The sequence below is a fragment of the Colias philodice genome, chromosome 2, assembly GCF_061535455.1.
Source record: "Colias philodice isolate Cphi_HAF_F1 chromosome 2, ilColPhil1 Martin Lab GWU primary, whole genome shotgun sequence".
In the NCBI taxonomy this organism is placed as follows: Eukaryota; Metazoa; Arthropoda; class Insecta; order Lepidoptera; family Pieridae; genus Colias; species Colias philodice.
This window is the reverse complement of record NC_143087.1, coordinates 1,982,394-1,998,960: the sequence shown is the minus strand read 5'-3', so window position 1 is coordinate 1,998,960 and position 16,567 is coordinate 1,982,394. Positions and strand designations below refer to the sequence as shown.

Below are 16,567 nucleotides of genomic sequence, written 5' to 3'. Positions count from 1 at the left end.
ACTGTACTCCCAATCATTCACTAGATGCTATGTACATAAAAAAATTTAAAGTACGTATAAGCTACTAGCTGTGCCCTGCGGTTTTACCCGCAGTGATCTGTTCCTGTTTGTCTTAGAGTGATGATATATTATAGCCTATACCCTTCCTCGATAAATCTACTATATAAAAATAAGTCGGGTTTTCCTTCCTGACGCTATAACTCCAGAACGCACGAACCGATTTCCACGGTTTTGCATTCGTTGGAAAGGTCTCGGGCTCTGTGAGGTTTATAGCAAAGAAAAGGTGTCTCTGGTGGCGAAACGGAGTTCGCCCGGTTTGCTAGTTAGCTATATAACCCCGAAATAATTTTTCAAATCGGACCAGTTATAGTTCCTGAATTAGCGCGTTCAACACACAAAAACTCACAAACGTCTTAGTTTCATATTGTCTCGAATGTCTTCATTAAAAAAACTATATTGAAGGTTGCCTGGCAGAGATGGCTTAGAGCCATAAGGCCGCCATGTGTACATTTTGAATGGTTTTGTTGTACCTACTTTTATTTTATAAGACTGTTGTACAATAAAGAGTAAATAAATAAATAAATAAATATTAAAGTATTCTCCTCTCTCTGATTCGATCAAGTCTTCATTACAAATACTATTTTAAACTACTCAGAAAATAGCGCAAACCTAATGACCTATGCATACCAATCAGGTCTTTAGGTCTAATTAATAGGCTCAACTCGCACTGGCTCTTAATCGGCCATGTGGTAAATAAAATTATAAGGGGCTGAAAGGGATAATTGTGTTCAATTACGCCTTTTTAATAAATGTGCCTCGCACTATTGTCATTTGTTGTGATTTGGTATGTTGGAATGATTTAAGGCACATAAGAAATAAACTCATATACTTAACTGAGTTTATTTCATGCTGAATTTAGAAATGTTTAAAACACTTTGGCCGGTTGCAGAGCTTCACCGACCATCAAGACAAGCGCGACTGACGTACGCACTGATGGTCGGTGAAGCTCTGCAACCGGCCTATATGTTCTTAAATGATCCGTTAATTTCTCATGGTCTGTTGGATTAATCAAAACTTGAATAAGAATAATATTACAGCTTATAAACAACACTCACTAAAAGCAGCAGAGGAATACAACAAATATCTACGTATTACGCATTCTATCTCCCCTAAGCAAAATGCGTGGATTCAGTTACAAATTACAATGTATTTGATTGCATGACGCATGCACTTCTTTTGTCATGAAAAATGTTCTACGCTTTTTCATTATGAGGTTATGTTTATATTCTCGACCTGATTATGAAAAATGTATTTGTTTTGGGCGACTTCGTTTTGTAAAGGTATGATTTAATTATTGGCGAACTAGGTATAGTATTCATTTCTAAATTAAATTGTTGACATAAATAACTAAGATAAGCATGTAGAGATGCTTAATAACAGTTTCTTTCAATAAATTGAGCTTTCACAGGTAGGTACTTATCGCAACAATTATTGCTTTCAAAAGCTTTCACAGGTATTTATTGAAAAAACTTTTTCTTATTAACTCTCTTGACATTTAAAATGGTTTATCTAGGTCTATTATATTATTCTTTTTCAAGTTGTGATCATTCAATCAAAGAAATAAATAATGAACCGTGGCACTAGCAAAATATTATGTATTCTCTAATTTCTAAATGCATTACTATAAAACATTAATATTTGCTGCAAAACTATTATTAATTAAATAGATTCTCTAACCAATAATAAAACTATTCATCCCAAAATATGATTCCAATAATGCGTATCTTTGAATAGAGATTGGTTGGATAATATTTCATCGCGAGGATTATGCCTACAACTGACGTACTAAGAAACCTTCCAGTGCGTTTATCTTGTAGATTTAGCGGACCCTCGGAATGAGAGCGTTAGGATTAGGTCAAAGTAGGAATGACTGTAATATATAGTGTCTTAGTTTAAATAATCGTGGGTTAGGTTATGTTTACCAAGTGTGTGTTAGAGATGAGATGATTTTTCTTTGCCTCTGATCTTTTATTAGGATACTAGTGGTCCGCCCCGGCTTCGCCCGTGGTACATATTTCGCAATAAAAGGTAGCCTATGTCCTTTCTCAGGTATCAAAATATCTACATACCAAATTTCATGCAAATTGGTTCAGTAGTTTAGGCGTGATTGAGTAACAGACAGACAGATAGACAGAGTTAGAGATTGTCTAATCTAAAAATGAACGCCCCTCCACTGTGTTTACGCTCACATTCAAAGTACGTGTATAGACGCAATACACACAAATTGGTCTGCCTCATTGGTCGTTTTGTCCTCCAGTCCAGTCCATGCCCGAACGACAGGACCAGTTGGCCAACTAGTGCATAAATGACGCGATGCACGACAGAACGGACGTGTACATAGCGCGCTCTCCCCGCCATACAATGCTAGGCACCTGAACTGATCGCCCGATTAGTTGACAAATCAGTGCGCGAGAGAGTCAAAGTTTGCAGTAGAATCGCCGCGCGCACACATATAAAGTGGTTCAATAATTATTTGTCCTCACACATTGAAACAATTAAGTTTAGTGGAGGGGCGTTCATTTTTAGATTAGACAATCTCTACTTTCACATTTATAATATGTATTAGTATGGATATTATTCCGATGTTTCAAAATTTATTTTGTTTTTAAATTAAGAATCTGACTTCATATATAAATTATATTCTTTGTGAGGATGAGTATGTATTGTGGTATGTATGTATGTTTGTTGCCCTTTTCACGTGAAAACTACTGAACGGATATTGATAATATTTGGCAGCAATATACGGTCTATCTTATGTGTCAGAATAACACATAATCCAAAGATATATTTGTTTTTACCGCGTAGCACAGTACTCTATACCTAAGTATAAAAAGCACAAAAATACATTTTTTATTAAAAAAATATAGATCATTCTCAAGATTTCATCAACATACAAAGTTACATTAGGTACCATACGTTTCAATAATCCTATATATATTGAAGCAATACATCTCTGTTCTGCAAAGGAATAGCGTATCTACATCCTAGATTGAGTGTCTTCAGATATTCTCTGATAAATCAATCAGCTCCAGGATATCCCTTTATATGCTCCATACATATCCACTATGACGTCACTGCCTTTGTGTTGGTATAAAAATTTAAATCAAGATTTAAGGAAGGTATTGCTGTATTGGTTTGGTTTTATGGGCATCTAATATTCAATATGAGATTCATTTTAGCATAAAAAGTATTTAAATATAATTTTTTCAAAGATAGATACTTACCACAAATTCAAAATTTACACCGAAAAAAATCGGCAAGGAATCGATAATAATAATCAAACTTTTAAAAGTGTTTTATTCGTTACATTATTTTGTAATTATACAAAAAAAATGTACTGATGACTTAATAACAACTTTATATTGTGTTCATTGCTCCTAATTTATCACTCAATTGTTAAACTTTCATATAATGTACACATGCATTCCCGTGTCTTGGTACTTGGCGGTTGTCCAGCCGTCGACCTAAATATCAGAACTAATAGTGAGTTGTGATTTGTTATCAACTGACAACGTCAATAAATTGTCAATTAAACGGAATAAGTCCTATATTAAGTTCACATAATTTTTTATTCAGAATTTAATCAAGAAGCTGACTAGCTAGAATCTACTGATACGTAGCTCTTAAATCAAACATATTATCACAAACTATAACAATAATAATATATAAGGGCTAGCAGTATAATTAAGATAAGCTATTAAACATGGCCACTTTTTATCGTATATTTTCTCTGGGACATGTTATCTTACTAAATAGAATGTATTGTATCTCTTACCACCAAAAATGTATGAAGAAATTATCTTCTTTCTATAACTTCTCTTAACAATTCATAAAGAACTAAAAAGTAAACTAAATGTACCATACATTACCTCCTGAATACCCGAAACTCACAATCAATTAGAATATTCGAGAAACACAATTCCAACAAAGTCGATTCAAACTCGCATTTGGTTTCATTGCGAGCGGTCACTATGTATACAATTACTGAATTCGTTTTAACACGAAACATTCTGGTACATACCTAATAATATTATGTAGTCTTTGAAAATGTTCATTCATAAGCATAAATTTGTTTAAGACTAGGGAGATTTTGTAGCGTATCAAAATCTTAACACTAGAGCGCACGCGCGGGGGACATAGGTCACCCAGTGTATTATATTGGAGTTTAAGATTTTATACCCAACGCCGCTAAAGAAGTTTTCACTTCAAAAAAATCACGTAAATCGGTTCAGAAACCTCGGCGTAATCTGTGTACATACATAAAAAAAATATATCCGCTGAATTGATAACCTCCTCCTTTTTTTGAAGTCTGTTAAAAACCAGTCGTAGGCTCTGTCCGAGTTGATGTGTTTTCCTTAAAAATCTTCTGACAATGACAAACATATTATAAACGAAAGACTTATCCAATTTGATCCAGTCCTCTGAATCACTTGTAGTCGAAGTCGGTGCTCAAAATAAAGAAATATAAACGCACAAATCATTTTACTTTGATTTATTCGGCCTAGATGTAATAATAAAGAAATAAAGAGTTAAAACATTGATTAAAAAAGTTTATAAGTAATTGTAAACCCTTTTTAAGTTTACAATTTATCTAATTTAAAAGTTAGCGAAGTCGAATCTGAACAAAATATTTTAAACGAATTGGACTCCAAAATTTAAAATGTCAAAATGAACAATGTAAAATATGTATTTTATAGAAATGTTCTTATTAAATTTATGTAACTACATAAATTTAATCCCCTATTTTAAAAAGCCATGTTTAATTTTTCATCAGCAATCAGATTATTTACTTCACATAGTGTGGAATTAAATTTTCACGTAATTAACAATTTTATGACGTTCGTAATAAAATTACTTTCATTACGATAGTAATTATGTTGATTACTCTTAATTATTTAAACAACTGGCAATATCACGCTGCTTCTCTTGTTAGTGACCGAGCAGAATTAAGGATAAGCTTTAATAGGAAATTATGTACGTACATATAATTAGTTATTTATTACGTAGTGTATACGATACTAATATTATAAAGCTAAAAAGTAAAAAGTTTATTTGTTTGCTTGAACGCACTAATCTCAGGAACCACCGGTCGGATTTGATAATTTATTTCACTATAAGATATTCTATTTATCGAGGAAGGGTATAATGTATATCATCCCGCTAAGACCAATAGGAGCAGAGCAATGCGGGTAAAACAGCGAGGTACAAGTATAGTAACATGTTATTTGGCTGCGCGTTATTTTCTTTTTATATATTAAAATGTTTCCTCCTCCTATCGCGATGATGTGTAAAAAAATTGGTTGTCTGTAAAGTCGGTTTACTGACGATAGTTGAACGTGACAATGTCTTAAGGCCGATTGTGCTTCTTTGTCGCTCGTTCCGCGCTCTCGCTTGCACTTGAAGCCTTACGGAACGCATCAGAGCGAGGTAACGCCGCATGAGTCATGTTTTTTCGTGCGTGCAGCTGGCTCTATCGAATTATAAGACGTTGTCACGTCAAAAACATTCCAGTCAAAGCTCCTTCATTTACATATTATTCAATTTACAAAATAATCTCTCAATCAATCCATCAGTTTAAATTTAAATCACCATTATCATTATCAATAGTAGGTAAGCCATGTATATTCGTATATACATCGACTGCGGCTTGTTTGAAATCAAGCCATCGTCCTAATTAAACTTGATATTAATGATCGTACGTTAATATATTAACTGACTTAATGGTTTAGTGGTTTACCTACTGGTTTTAAGAGATGGGTTCGAATCCTATGTCAAACTAAATAAAATTTATAAACACACGTAAGAAAGTGTAAGATAGCATTTTTGATGTAGCTTTTTAGTAGCTAGTATTTACACTGTTATTAATAAAATTATATTAATTTATATACAACTAAGGAAAGAGGAGCAAACATGCAACCATTCAGGAGACAAATTTTCTCTCATATACATAATATTAGTAAGACTAATAGCCAATATTTTCAAAAAGTTATATATTTGGAAATAAATAAAACAAAACGCTTATATTTTATTGCAAGTTAAGCATTTTAACTTTTTTTTTATTTCGCTTTAATAATCATGAGCATCTCATTTAAATCTTAGTTCGGTGCTCAGAAAGTTTAATTAGAAGACGGAATCGCAAGGATTTAGTGAGTCAACTAGACGCGGATCGAAATGTTGCTGCAGATGGGAACTTTATACGGCGAGTTATACACAATATGTTTTTATATATTTAAACTAGCTTTCCACCCGCAGCTTCGCCCGCGCAGTCAAAGAAAAACCCGCATAGTTCCCGTTCCAGTGGGATTTCCGGGATAAAATCTATCCTATTTCCCGGGATAAAAAGTAGCCTATGTCCTTTCTCGGGTATCAAAATATCTCTATACCAAATTTCATGCAAATTGGTTCAGTAGTTAAGGCGTGATTGAGTAACAGACAGACAGACAGAGTTACTTTCGCATTTATAATATTAGTATGGATATATTATATTGTAATTTCACATATTAGCTTCATATAATGATATAATCACTTTTAGAAGTTTTATTAGTATAACTAAATAAACACAACATTATACAAAAAAGTCAAACACAGAAAAAAGTTGAGAAATTTCGCCTTTTATGATTTTGATAGATATTATCCTTATATCTAATTTAATAATTTAATCCTTATATAATTTAATAATTTAAATTTGTATTTTAATAATCTCAAGCACTCAGTTGGACAGCACAAGTGACGGCATAGTGATGAATCTTATTATTTTATGCTCTTCTATCGTTCTAGATAATATGTCCCCTGGTGGTTCAATTGACCCATATTTTTTTCCTATGCGGGCTTGTAGTCTAAGTATAAAACAAGCTTTAAATCGATCTAATTAAATGCCACTTTTAACACTGTTAACAGCAAACATGTACGCACTTTTAGATAAACATATCATACAATAAATCTTCAATCTTTAATCTAGTTTTATACCAATACGATTCCATGATTTTTTCATTCACAAAGGGTACCAGATACCCGATTAGCCCACAGAATGTAACTAGTTACGTAACTAAGCCGACAATATCAGGGTGTGTCCAATTTGGGCGGTGAACCGACCGCTACGAGTTTTTGCGCCAATAACTTCACTTTACACTCACGAGCGAGGGATTTTTTACGGATAAGCCGATAGAACGGTTCGCCGAAACCAGGCTGGATCCGGATTGCGTTCAATATTAACAAGCAATTGTATATGCAATTGTTTGTTTAATAGGCCCTCTACACAATGGGCAGCGTTGGGCGAGTAAAGGCAATCACGATAGTGTAGCTTAAGGTGCTTTTCCACCAATAATCTGCGGGATGTGTAGCGAGGGATGTATTTGTTAATTATCAATAGTAGTTTGAAGTTTGAAGCGTTTAGCGTTTGAAGCGATACTACTGCATCTTATTGGTGGAAAAACATCCGAAATGACTATGATCGTCTGACATTGTAGATGTTTCATAATCGCCGTAATGGCGCCAAACATCGACGATCATTTGTTGGGCCAACGCTGCATATTGTGTAGAGGGCCCATAAGGATCCCGTAATAGGAAATGATTGCTGGGATCCCAAATAATAGGTCAGTGATATTGCGTTTTATATTTTTAGTGCTGCTGAATTGATAAACAATGTATATCTCAATAATGTTTGATGAGTGGAATATTTCAATACAAAATGTTAGGTTATGAATGTTTTATACATAAATCTTAATATTTGGTCTAATGTTCGAATGAGTATGTTGATTTCAGAATGGAAACATTATTCGTTCTTTTAGGATTCGTAAACATTTGGCTCGTGAAATAACACTATGGTTTATATTATCAGTTAAACAATTTTGCTTTGAAGTTTAATTTAAAAATATTGTAAATACATAAACAGATTGACTATACACATGACCAAGAAGGTAGTATATTTATTATTTTTTTACTGTTTTTCAATACTATTGATCATCATAATTTTGCTTTTATTACCTACCTTATTAACATAACTTAACAAATGACTATACAAGTAACAGAAATTCCAATGCAAAACCTTTACAATGAATCCCTTTAACCCCTTTACCTAATTCTCCATACATTACAATACATTCCTTAAACATACAATCATAAAATACCAACCAATTGACTACAAACCCTCCACCAAGTAAATAAGGTTCATTTTACCATGTACACAGAACCCTATTACCAAACTTACAAACATAGGAAACATGTAACAATAACTGGGTTACCATTAATGCTACCTGACTTCCGGTGCCGACCGCACCGGAAGCGGCGCTTAGGCCTCCTTCCGCTGGATGAGCATTAGGAATGAATCGTTCAACATCATTCAAGTTTTGCAAATACATGAAGGTATATAGGAAAAATATTTTTAGTTGTCACTGAAAATAATATAGAGAAGTTTTAAGTTTTCACAATTTACAATAGAATAGAATTAGAATTTATTCGCAGTAAAAATCAAACATAAAAAATACACAAGAAAAATAACAGTTTACTACGAAAAGGCTATGGACTCAGCATAATATGGTGGAAACAATGACCAAAAGGACAGTGCTGTCACCGCTGTTTTTCATTTGATACTCAAATATATTTAACACTCATAGTAATGATCTATTTTTGATTAGCGATATAAAATAATACGACGTTTTTGCATCACCTGGATCGTGATGGCTCAGTGGTAAGTACCTCCATCTTTAAATCAATTAGTCAGGGGTTTGGAAGCGTGCAGGTAACAAAAATTGATGTTTCTATTTATCTATAACATCGTGTTGAAAACCGACAGTTCAAAGAATCAAAAGTATGACAATTTTAATTTATCCACTATTTATGTTACCTACATCACACCCCGGACACTCCATACAAAATGATTGTTTTGACAGTCACACTGTAGATACTGCAAATGTGTGTGTTAACGCTTTATGGTTGGCACATTTGTAAGTAGCGTAAAAAAAAATTCGCGTTTTTCTGATGAAATACATCCGTAAACAGCACAATATTTAACCATTTTCTACGAAAAACGATAATCACAAATCCAAAATAATAAAATTACTTTAAGTCAATTTGATTAATGTTGTCAATCTTCGTTGCGTATCGTCCTTGCAGAAAAATATGGCCCATTTTATGTCTGATCGCGCGGGGGTGAGGTAAGTTTAATTTTGGCGGGAGGCGGAGAGTGTCCGTTCTGTAGCGTTTAGCTACTATTATGTATTCTGTGCCTACATGTCTATTTATTAGACAAAACATTCGCTGTCACATTGTGTTCATTCACCAACAAATAAAGTCTATCAAAAAATAAAAATGAAGTGCTCCAGTGCACGCGCTCTATCGACTTGAAATCGTGAACATCCTGAATTATCACAAACTATCGACTACACTGTATGCCAGCTTTTAGCTTCTATGTTAAACGATTATCAACCCTATTCCAAAGGAATACAGCAGAACAACAGCGCAATTTTAAACTGGCCACCTCTCGCTAAATCAAATGACCCGAGCATCTGGCTATTGAAAAGTGGACTCTATTATAAAGCAATAAGCGGTATACACGACGTATATGTTACATGGATATATCGAAATAATTTGTACAATTTATAGGAAATGTTTCGATAGCTATTGGAAAGTGGGTAACGATTCTGTCAAAGGGCTAATAGTCTCGATGTTACGAGCTCTTCCAGCTTTTTACCAATTTTATGTATTTTACGATCAACGTCAGATGACTAGTCGTTTCAGTAAGAGGTTTTATGGCTTTTGCTAGCATCGTAATGAGGTAGGTCAGTGCTTGTTAGTGTGTGTTTATTGTACTTAGAAAATTTTATATGAGGTTATAAGAATGTGTAGGTTATAACTAATATTATGAATATTTTATGGCGTCATTATATAATAACTTGGTTTATGCCTAAATATTAGGAATAGGCCTTAGCATTCTTAAAAAAAATAATATTTACGTTCACGTAGATGTTGCTCATCCTGCCCGCTAGAACTTTTCTTATATCTTACTAGGATTAACCTCATTCTTCGTCTTTTATAATATCAATCTGTAATAAAGATCTCTATAATTTAAACTGTGTTTTAATTTCCCAATCAGTCATATCTTGATACCTATTCCTCGAGATATCGGGTAAGAACGGGAAAAACCCCAAAGCTTGGCGCAATTTGTCCGGAGTGGGTGAAACGGTGAAATATTCGGAAACTTCCCGGGCATATTAAAGTTCGCTCCTTTTGTAAATGTCACGTTTGGGGCCGCTTTGAGGTACGGTCTTGCTTCTTTTAATTATCAATTTGTCTTTCAAGGGTTTTCGAAAATATCCCTACGCTGTTTTCAAATGAGTTTTTAATTATGGTTGTACTGTGGGTGTGAAGTTGATTAAATTGGCTGTTGAAAGGAATGAATGATTCTGTTACGAGTTTATTTTTGATTTTATTACAGGAAGAGACTTCTCTTTTGACCTTGCTTTGAGTAAAAGAAGAAAATATGTGATAATATAGTCGTTATTTTACTGTAATGGTTTGTTATTGGTATTAATAACGTTTATTTATGATTTATGCGCAGCTTTTTGTGTTGAAGCAAAAAAATATAATTAGAGATTATTAATTTATAGAGTTTTATGATGTAATTTTTTACCATAATTAATACTAATATTCTCAGTAGAATTATAAATAGCATTTGTTCACAATTATTTATGGAATTTCAATATTCACGAAATATTGTCTGTATTAGCTACAGAAATATGAATTGAATACTCTCTATTTCTACTACGTTTAGAAAAGCTATAATAGTAAATCTGTTCTACAAGCACATAATTGTACTTTGTAAGTTATATAAATAAAATATTTTATACACTCAAAGTTAGAGCATATACGCACTATGCGGGTAGCCGCATTGCGGGTAGCCGTCCGGCTGACCGCAAGCACAATTATGTACGTAATATTCATTTCTATGCGCACTGTGCGGTCTGCGGTAGCCGCATCGCAGTGCGCATAGAAATGAATATTACGTACATAATTGTGCTTGCGGTCAGCCGGACGGCTACCCGCAATGCGGCTACCCGCATAGTGCGTATACGCTCTTAAAGCGTCTCAAATCTAATTGAGCAAGTGTCAAAATTCACATAAATGCTAATATTTTCTAAAATTACCAAGCCAATTCCCAGATTTTATGGATTAAAACATATACGTAAAATATTTCATATTATAAAAATAACTCCATTGAATTCTATAGCTACAATAAGCGGATATTTTTGGATACGAATACCTACTCTGCTATTTTTTATTAAAAATATTGCTTTTGCTGTATTCAGCAAATTTAATCCTTGTTATTTTTAGAGAATGGTTACACTATTGAATTTCTGGGAATTTAAGAAAATAAGTATATAATTTTGTAGAATAAGCATACATTTTTCTTATGAAAAAATTGACTGAAAATTAAAGATAGTGAAAAACAAGTTAACTAAATTGACAACTAAACTGACTGATTAGAACAAGGTTTTGAAAGAATTACAGGTTATACATGGTTTCAAGGAATTCTTCATCTAGGGATTTGGATTCTAACAACAAACACTTCAGCTTTATGATTTTTTAGCTTTACTTAAAGATCTTTCAAGTATGTTTTGCTATTTTATGAATAAAGTTGGTTTTATGCGGACAGAACTTATTAGTTGATGTAAAACGAGTTACTTTCCAATGTGAAATATTTTCCATATGCGACGAAATAAGTATCAAATTAATATTAGTGATATAAGTGGAAAATCTAGGTTAATATTAGTCAAATATATCACAGATAGTATGCGCATCGTCTGTAAAGGTATAAATTGGGGCTCTGAAATATAATTACCTCAAAATAGCATTAAAAATTCATACAACAATAGCCTACAGTTTTGACCAATTGAGCTGAAACCTTGCACAAACAGCCCAGTTTTAGATCTAGGTCGAGTAAATAGGTTAAATCGGTTACGTTCTCAAAGAAAAAGTTCGCAAGTTTTTTCTTAGAGCAAGACAGAACTTTTAGAAGCTAGATTTAAAATTGTAAAATCTTGGAATTGTAACTGTAATTAGCTATTGAATGTAGGTATTTTTATAAGCACGTAGCTGTAGTAACTCATATTATTATTAGTATAAACGTCGAGCTTATAACTATCCCCAATATGGATGCGTTTTTTATATGTAAAGTATATAAAAATATATTTTATTACTCTGAAATTAAGAAATGATTGCGTATATATTATCAAGTATGAAGTAAATACTTCCATCACACAGTCAAATTGAATACATAGAATTTTGACCTCTAGGGTGGGTACTCCCAACAAAGTACGCTGGCGGCTGGTCTTCCGCCTACAAAATTTATCCTTAATTATTTAAACTGGGATATAATTAACGGCCTGTGACACGCTGTTAACCTTTTATAAATAGGGAAATATGGAATCATAAAGTTGAACAATGAGCTCGTTACGACATAATGGACTTCTTGAATGAATTAAAAAAGGTACAATGTAAAAAATGTTTGGGATTACATAATGAAATACGGTGAGATGGTTTCATTATTTATCTGTATAGAAGTTAAATTCGAGCGTAATTTACTTTAAAAATGATGCCGTTGTTCTGCGTTTATTTAATCGGACGTACTTCATTAAGTGATTTTAAGGTACAGTGGCCTAACAAAGGGTGTTGAGATATCTAGAGCTGTTTTTTTTTATATTTTTATACTTTTAAACAATGCCATTTTTAGTTATAGGTTCAGATCACTACTACACGTAACGTAAATAGCTCGTACGTATTAAGAAATTTGTACAGTTTAAAGTCATAGATGATAATTAAAAAAGTGCTCTATTATCTATGCTAAAACATAAATATTTTGAAATATATGATTACGAAATATTTTTCATCCTGCTACAATATTGTGATAGGATTAACGCCTACACCCCAAAATCTCCAATTGCAACTGCAATAAATAATCAAGGAAACTCCATAGTTTTTTGTCTTCAACATAACCTTTAATTTAAAACATTTAAATCCCGAGTTAATTGCCCCAGCACAAGAAAACTAAGGAGCATTAATTAATTCATACAGTCGCGTCTCGTGACTTGCCAAACTTGCAAATTAACTACAACACGTACTGTAAGGGTGCTTTTCCACCAATACTGTACGAGGGAATTGTGTCGTGTGAGGATGTCTAGCTGTGCTGTGAACATTTGTGGGGGTTTCCACCTAAGTCATCATTGGCCTATACGTCTATTACAGACGGTTTATGGTGCTATGCCTGAGCAATGCTTTTGGTGTCCAAACAATCCGATGCGAGATCGACATACTTAACCTAAGTAGTGCATAGAAATTGTGCAGTACGAGAATGCGTTGAAAAGTCTTATAATACTCAAAATTATACAACTAATAAATATTCCTCGCACGCATTCCTCGCACACATTCCTCGCACACATCTCTCGCTTGTTTTGTATGCTCAAAAACCTAGTACCGCTGAGCCGTTTCGACCAGAGCTATGCTGAGCGAGGTAAATGAAGCGATGTGATTGGTTCGTTACAAACACATCCCTCGCTACGCATCCTCGCACATCTTTGGTGAATAAGCACCCTCAAACCAGCTAATGAGTTCGGCTGAATTACAGTTAATTTTCAGTCTAGATATGCACGCTACTAATATAGAAATACGGTGAAGCTAGCCAGTTTATTTAGCGATATTTAATACTGCTGAAGTTGCGAACTAAAGCTAACGCTAACACAACTTTTAATTTTTATTCCCTGACGAAGAGAATCATAAGGTTTTTATCTATGTGTGTGTAAAGTAAAATATGAATGAATATACGATGATTCTATGTTCCTGCGCTATGTTTTTGAACCATAACAGTTTTGTCAGTACTTACTTTAATCATAGAATATATACCTACTCTAACGCGTCCTTTGATTTGATGTATATAGAAGCAACGGTTGATAGCATTTATTAATCAGTATCATTATGGTCATTTTCAAACGTGTACTACGTTACACAAAATGAAGGCGAAAAATGTATAATTTAATAATTAATAAGACTGTACGTACTGTACCCATACGGCCATACCACAAAATTATACAACACCTACGATATAAAATTTATTATCAACACGTTTAATTATACGCACGGCTATTATAAATCAAAGGTGTATAGAATTTCAGTTTTTCTTTGCTCTATCATACATTGTAAGTATAGAAAAAGGTCATTTTTTTGTATCTAACTTTGATACCAGTCAATAAAACGACTTCTTATTAACATAGAATAAATTTGTAATTTATAAACATGTATAGCGTGTAATATTTTAATAAAAATATCATAATATCTTGTACCATATAAATCCATATAGTTTTCTAATAGAAATAAAAACATTATTACCTTTCTGCAACAAATATGTAAATGATATCACAAAGTACGATCATTAGCTAATCTAAAACTAAGAAGATAATGCGGTTTTGCAATATGAAAGCTTTGTGTCGTTTCCTTTGATAAATTGTGTACTGTAGCATTTTATTTTTCTTGATTTGTAAAATGAAGGAAAATACACGTGCATTATTTAATAGTGTAAGTTGAAGTCGAGTGGGTTATAGTAATATTTTAAAATACACATACAATTTAACAGTAAACATACCATGACATAGAAATAGTCGAAGGACCCCTTTCCATCTCTATTTTTAGGAAACTTTTAAGTATAGAAAATGTTATTTTTATGGAATAGGAGGCAACGGAGCGGACGTGTCATTTAAAGTGTGACCAGCGTGACATGTTTTATTTATTAATATAATGATATTAAAACAATTTCAAAATATGATGTTGCAATCCTTCCAAGGTTTGTAACAACGCTTACAGCCGCGTAGACACACAATGCACAATTTTCTGTCATTCGCAAGGTAGATAAAAGATGTGCCGACATAGACTAATTATTTATCTAGTCATCACCTACAAATATAGAGTAGTATTAAAATAGAGTATTGATTTTATTTGGCATACTGTTTAAACCTATTTATTTGTAATGTTTTAATGATTTCTTGATACCAGGAACATCATCATGCCAGCCTTTGGGAACTTACCTGTACAATGGTATCCCAGCATCATCCCTGAACCAGAAGACCATGTAGACCTTGTCGTTGGCCGCGGTGCCGAGGTCGCAAGGGAACTGAGCGACCATGCCCTCCACCGCCTGCACATCCACCGTCCGAACGCCAGCTGTGAACAAATATCTGTGTTATTTTCTCGTAAAAGATGGTAGATAATGTTTATTATTGTCACATTGGTGAAGTTTACTGGTACAATTTATTTAAGAATAATTAACTCGATTCAGTTAACAGAGAAAGAATCTACTGAAGGGAATAGATGTAATTTTTTATCACTTTTTAATATGTTTTAGTAGTTGCACTAATTCAATAATATTTTACTAGTTCCACATAATGTAATCCATACTAATATTATAAATGCGAAAGTAACTCTGTCTGTCTGTCTGTTACTCAATCACGCCTGAACTACTGAACCAATTTGCATGAAATTTGGTATAGACATATTTTGATACCCGAGAAAGGACATAGGATAGGTTTTATCCCGGAAATCCTACGGGAACGGGGTTTTCTCTGAAAACGCGGGCGAAGCCGCGGGCGGAAAGCTAGTGTAAAATAAGTGAAACTAGTGTGGGGATATAAAATGGTTTTTAATTCGTATTTAACTCACTATTTAACATTTTTTTATATACAAGTCGCAGTCGTAAAGAGAAGTCTGCTAATTTTTTATATTGAAAAATGAAGACATCATTCATGATCTTGGGTAGAAAAATCTCCAAACCCAACTATTTATTCCTTCCATCCTTACTCTTACACCAATTTTCTCAACAATCACGACACACTAACTGTAACAGAAATCACATAGTCAATAGTTTCCAATGTACGTTATTTCATACAAACATCCCTTGAGATATGATTGTTAACGAGTGTATGAAGCCTCATTATATATTCATTATGCTTTGTCACAAGTGAGGTTCGTTTACATGCATGTCTTTGAACCTTCTTTGTTTCTCGCCAATTATTTGTGAATACGTAATAGTCGATTGAGTAAACGTTAGATAGATGTCTAGGTTGATATACAATTTTTCCAGTGCAATTTTATTCGTACTACTTAATAGTTTTTCACCTACTTTGTCTAAAACTTAACAAACTATATACCAAACCCTTCCTTAAGAACCACTCTATCTATTAAAAAAAAATACATCAAAATCCGTAGCATATATTTTAGATACATAGTACGGACAGACAGCGAAGGCGAATTTGTTTTATACTATGTATGTAGTAATTAGCAGTTAAAAGTTTTTAACAATTGATTATTTATAATTAGTGTAATGATTTCAAAATATTATTGAAGTTGTAAATTAATGGGATATAAATAAATAAGTAGACTTTTTCATTAAACTCTATTACTAATATCACAATAGAATAGCATAGAAAACTTTTTATGACATAATAAAAAAAAATACAAAAATTGATAA

General features: G+C 33.1%; 1 protein-coding gene across 1 annotated transcript in view; it reads right to left on the bottom strand.

Annotated features, from left to right (window-relative positions):
* side-II (sidestep II transmembrane protein) overlaps positions 1–15,769 on the bottom strand; it is a 222,897-nt gene extending 207,128 nt beyond the window's left edge. The window contains exons 1-2 of the mRNA XM_089709739.1: positions 15,760–15,769; positions 15,129–15,264 (exon numbers count right to left, since the gene is read on the bottom strand). Of these exons, the coding sequence (XP_089565865.1) occupies positions 15,129–15,264; positions 15,760–15,769 (146 nt within the window). The remainder of the gene's footprint in view (positions 1–15,128; positions 15,265–15,759) is intronic.
* Between the last annotated feature and the right edge of the window lie 798 nt (positions 15,770–16,567).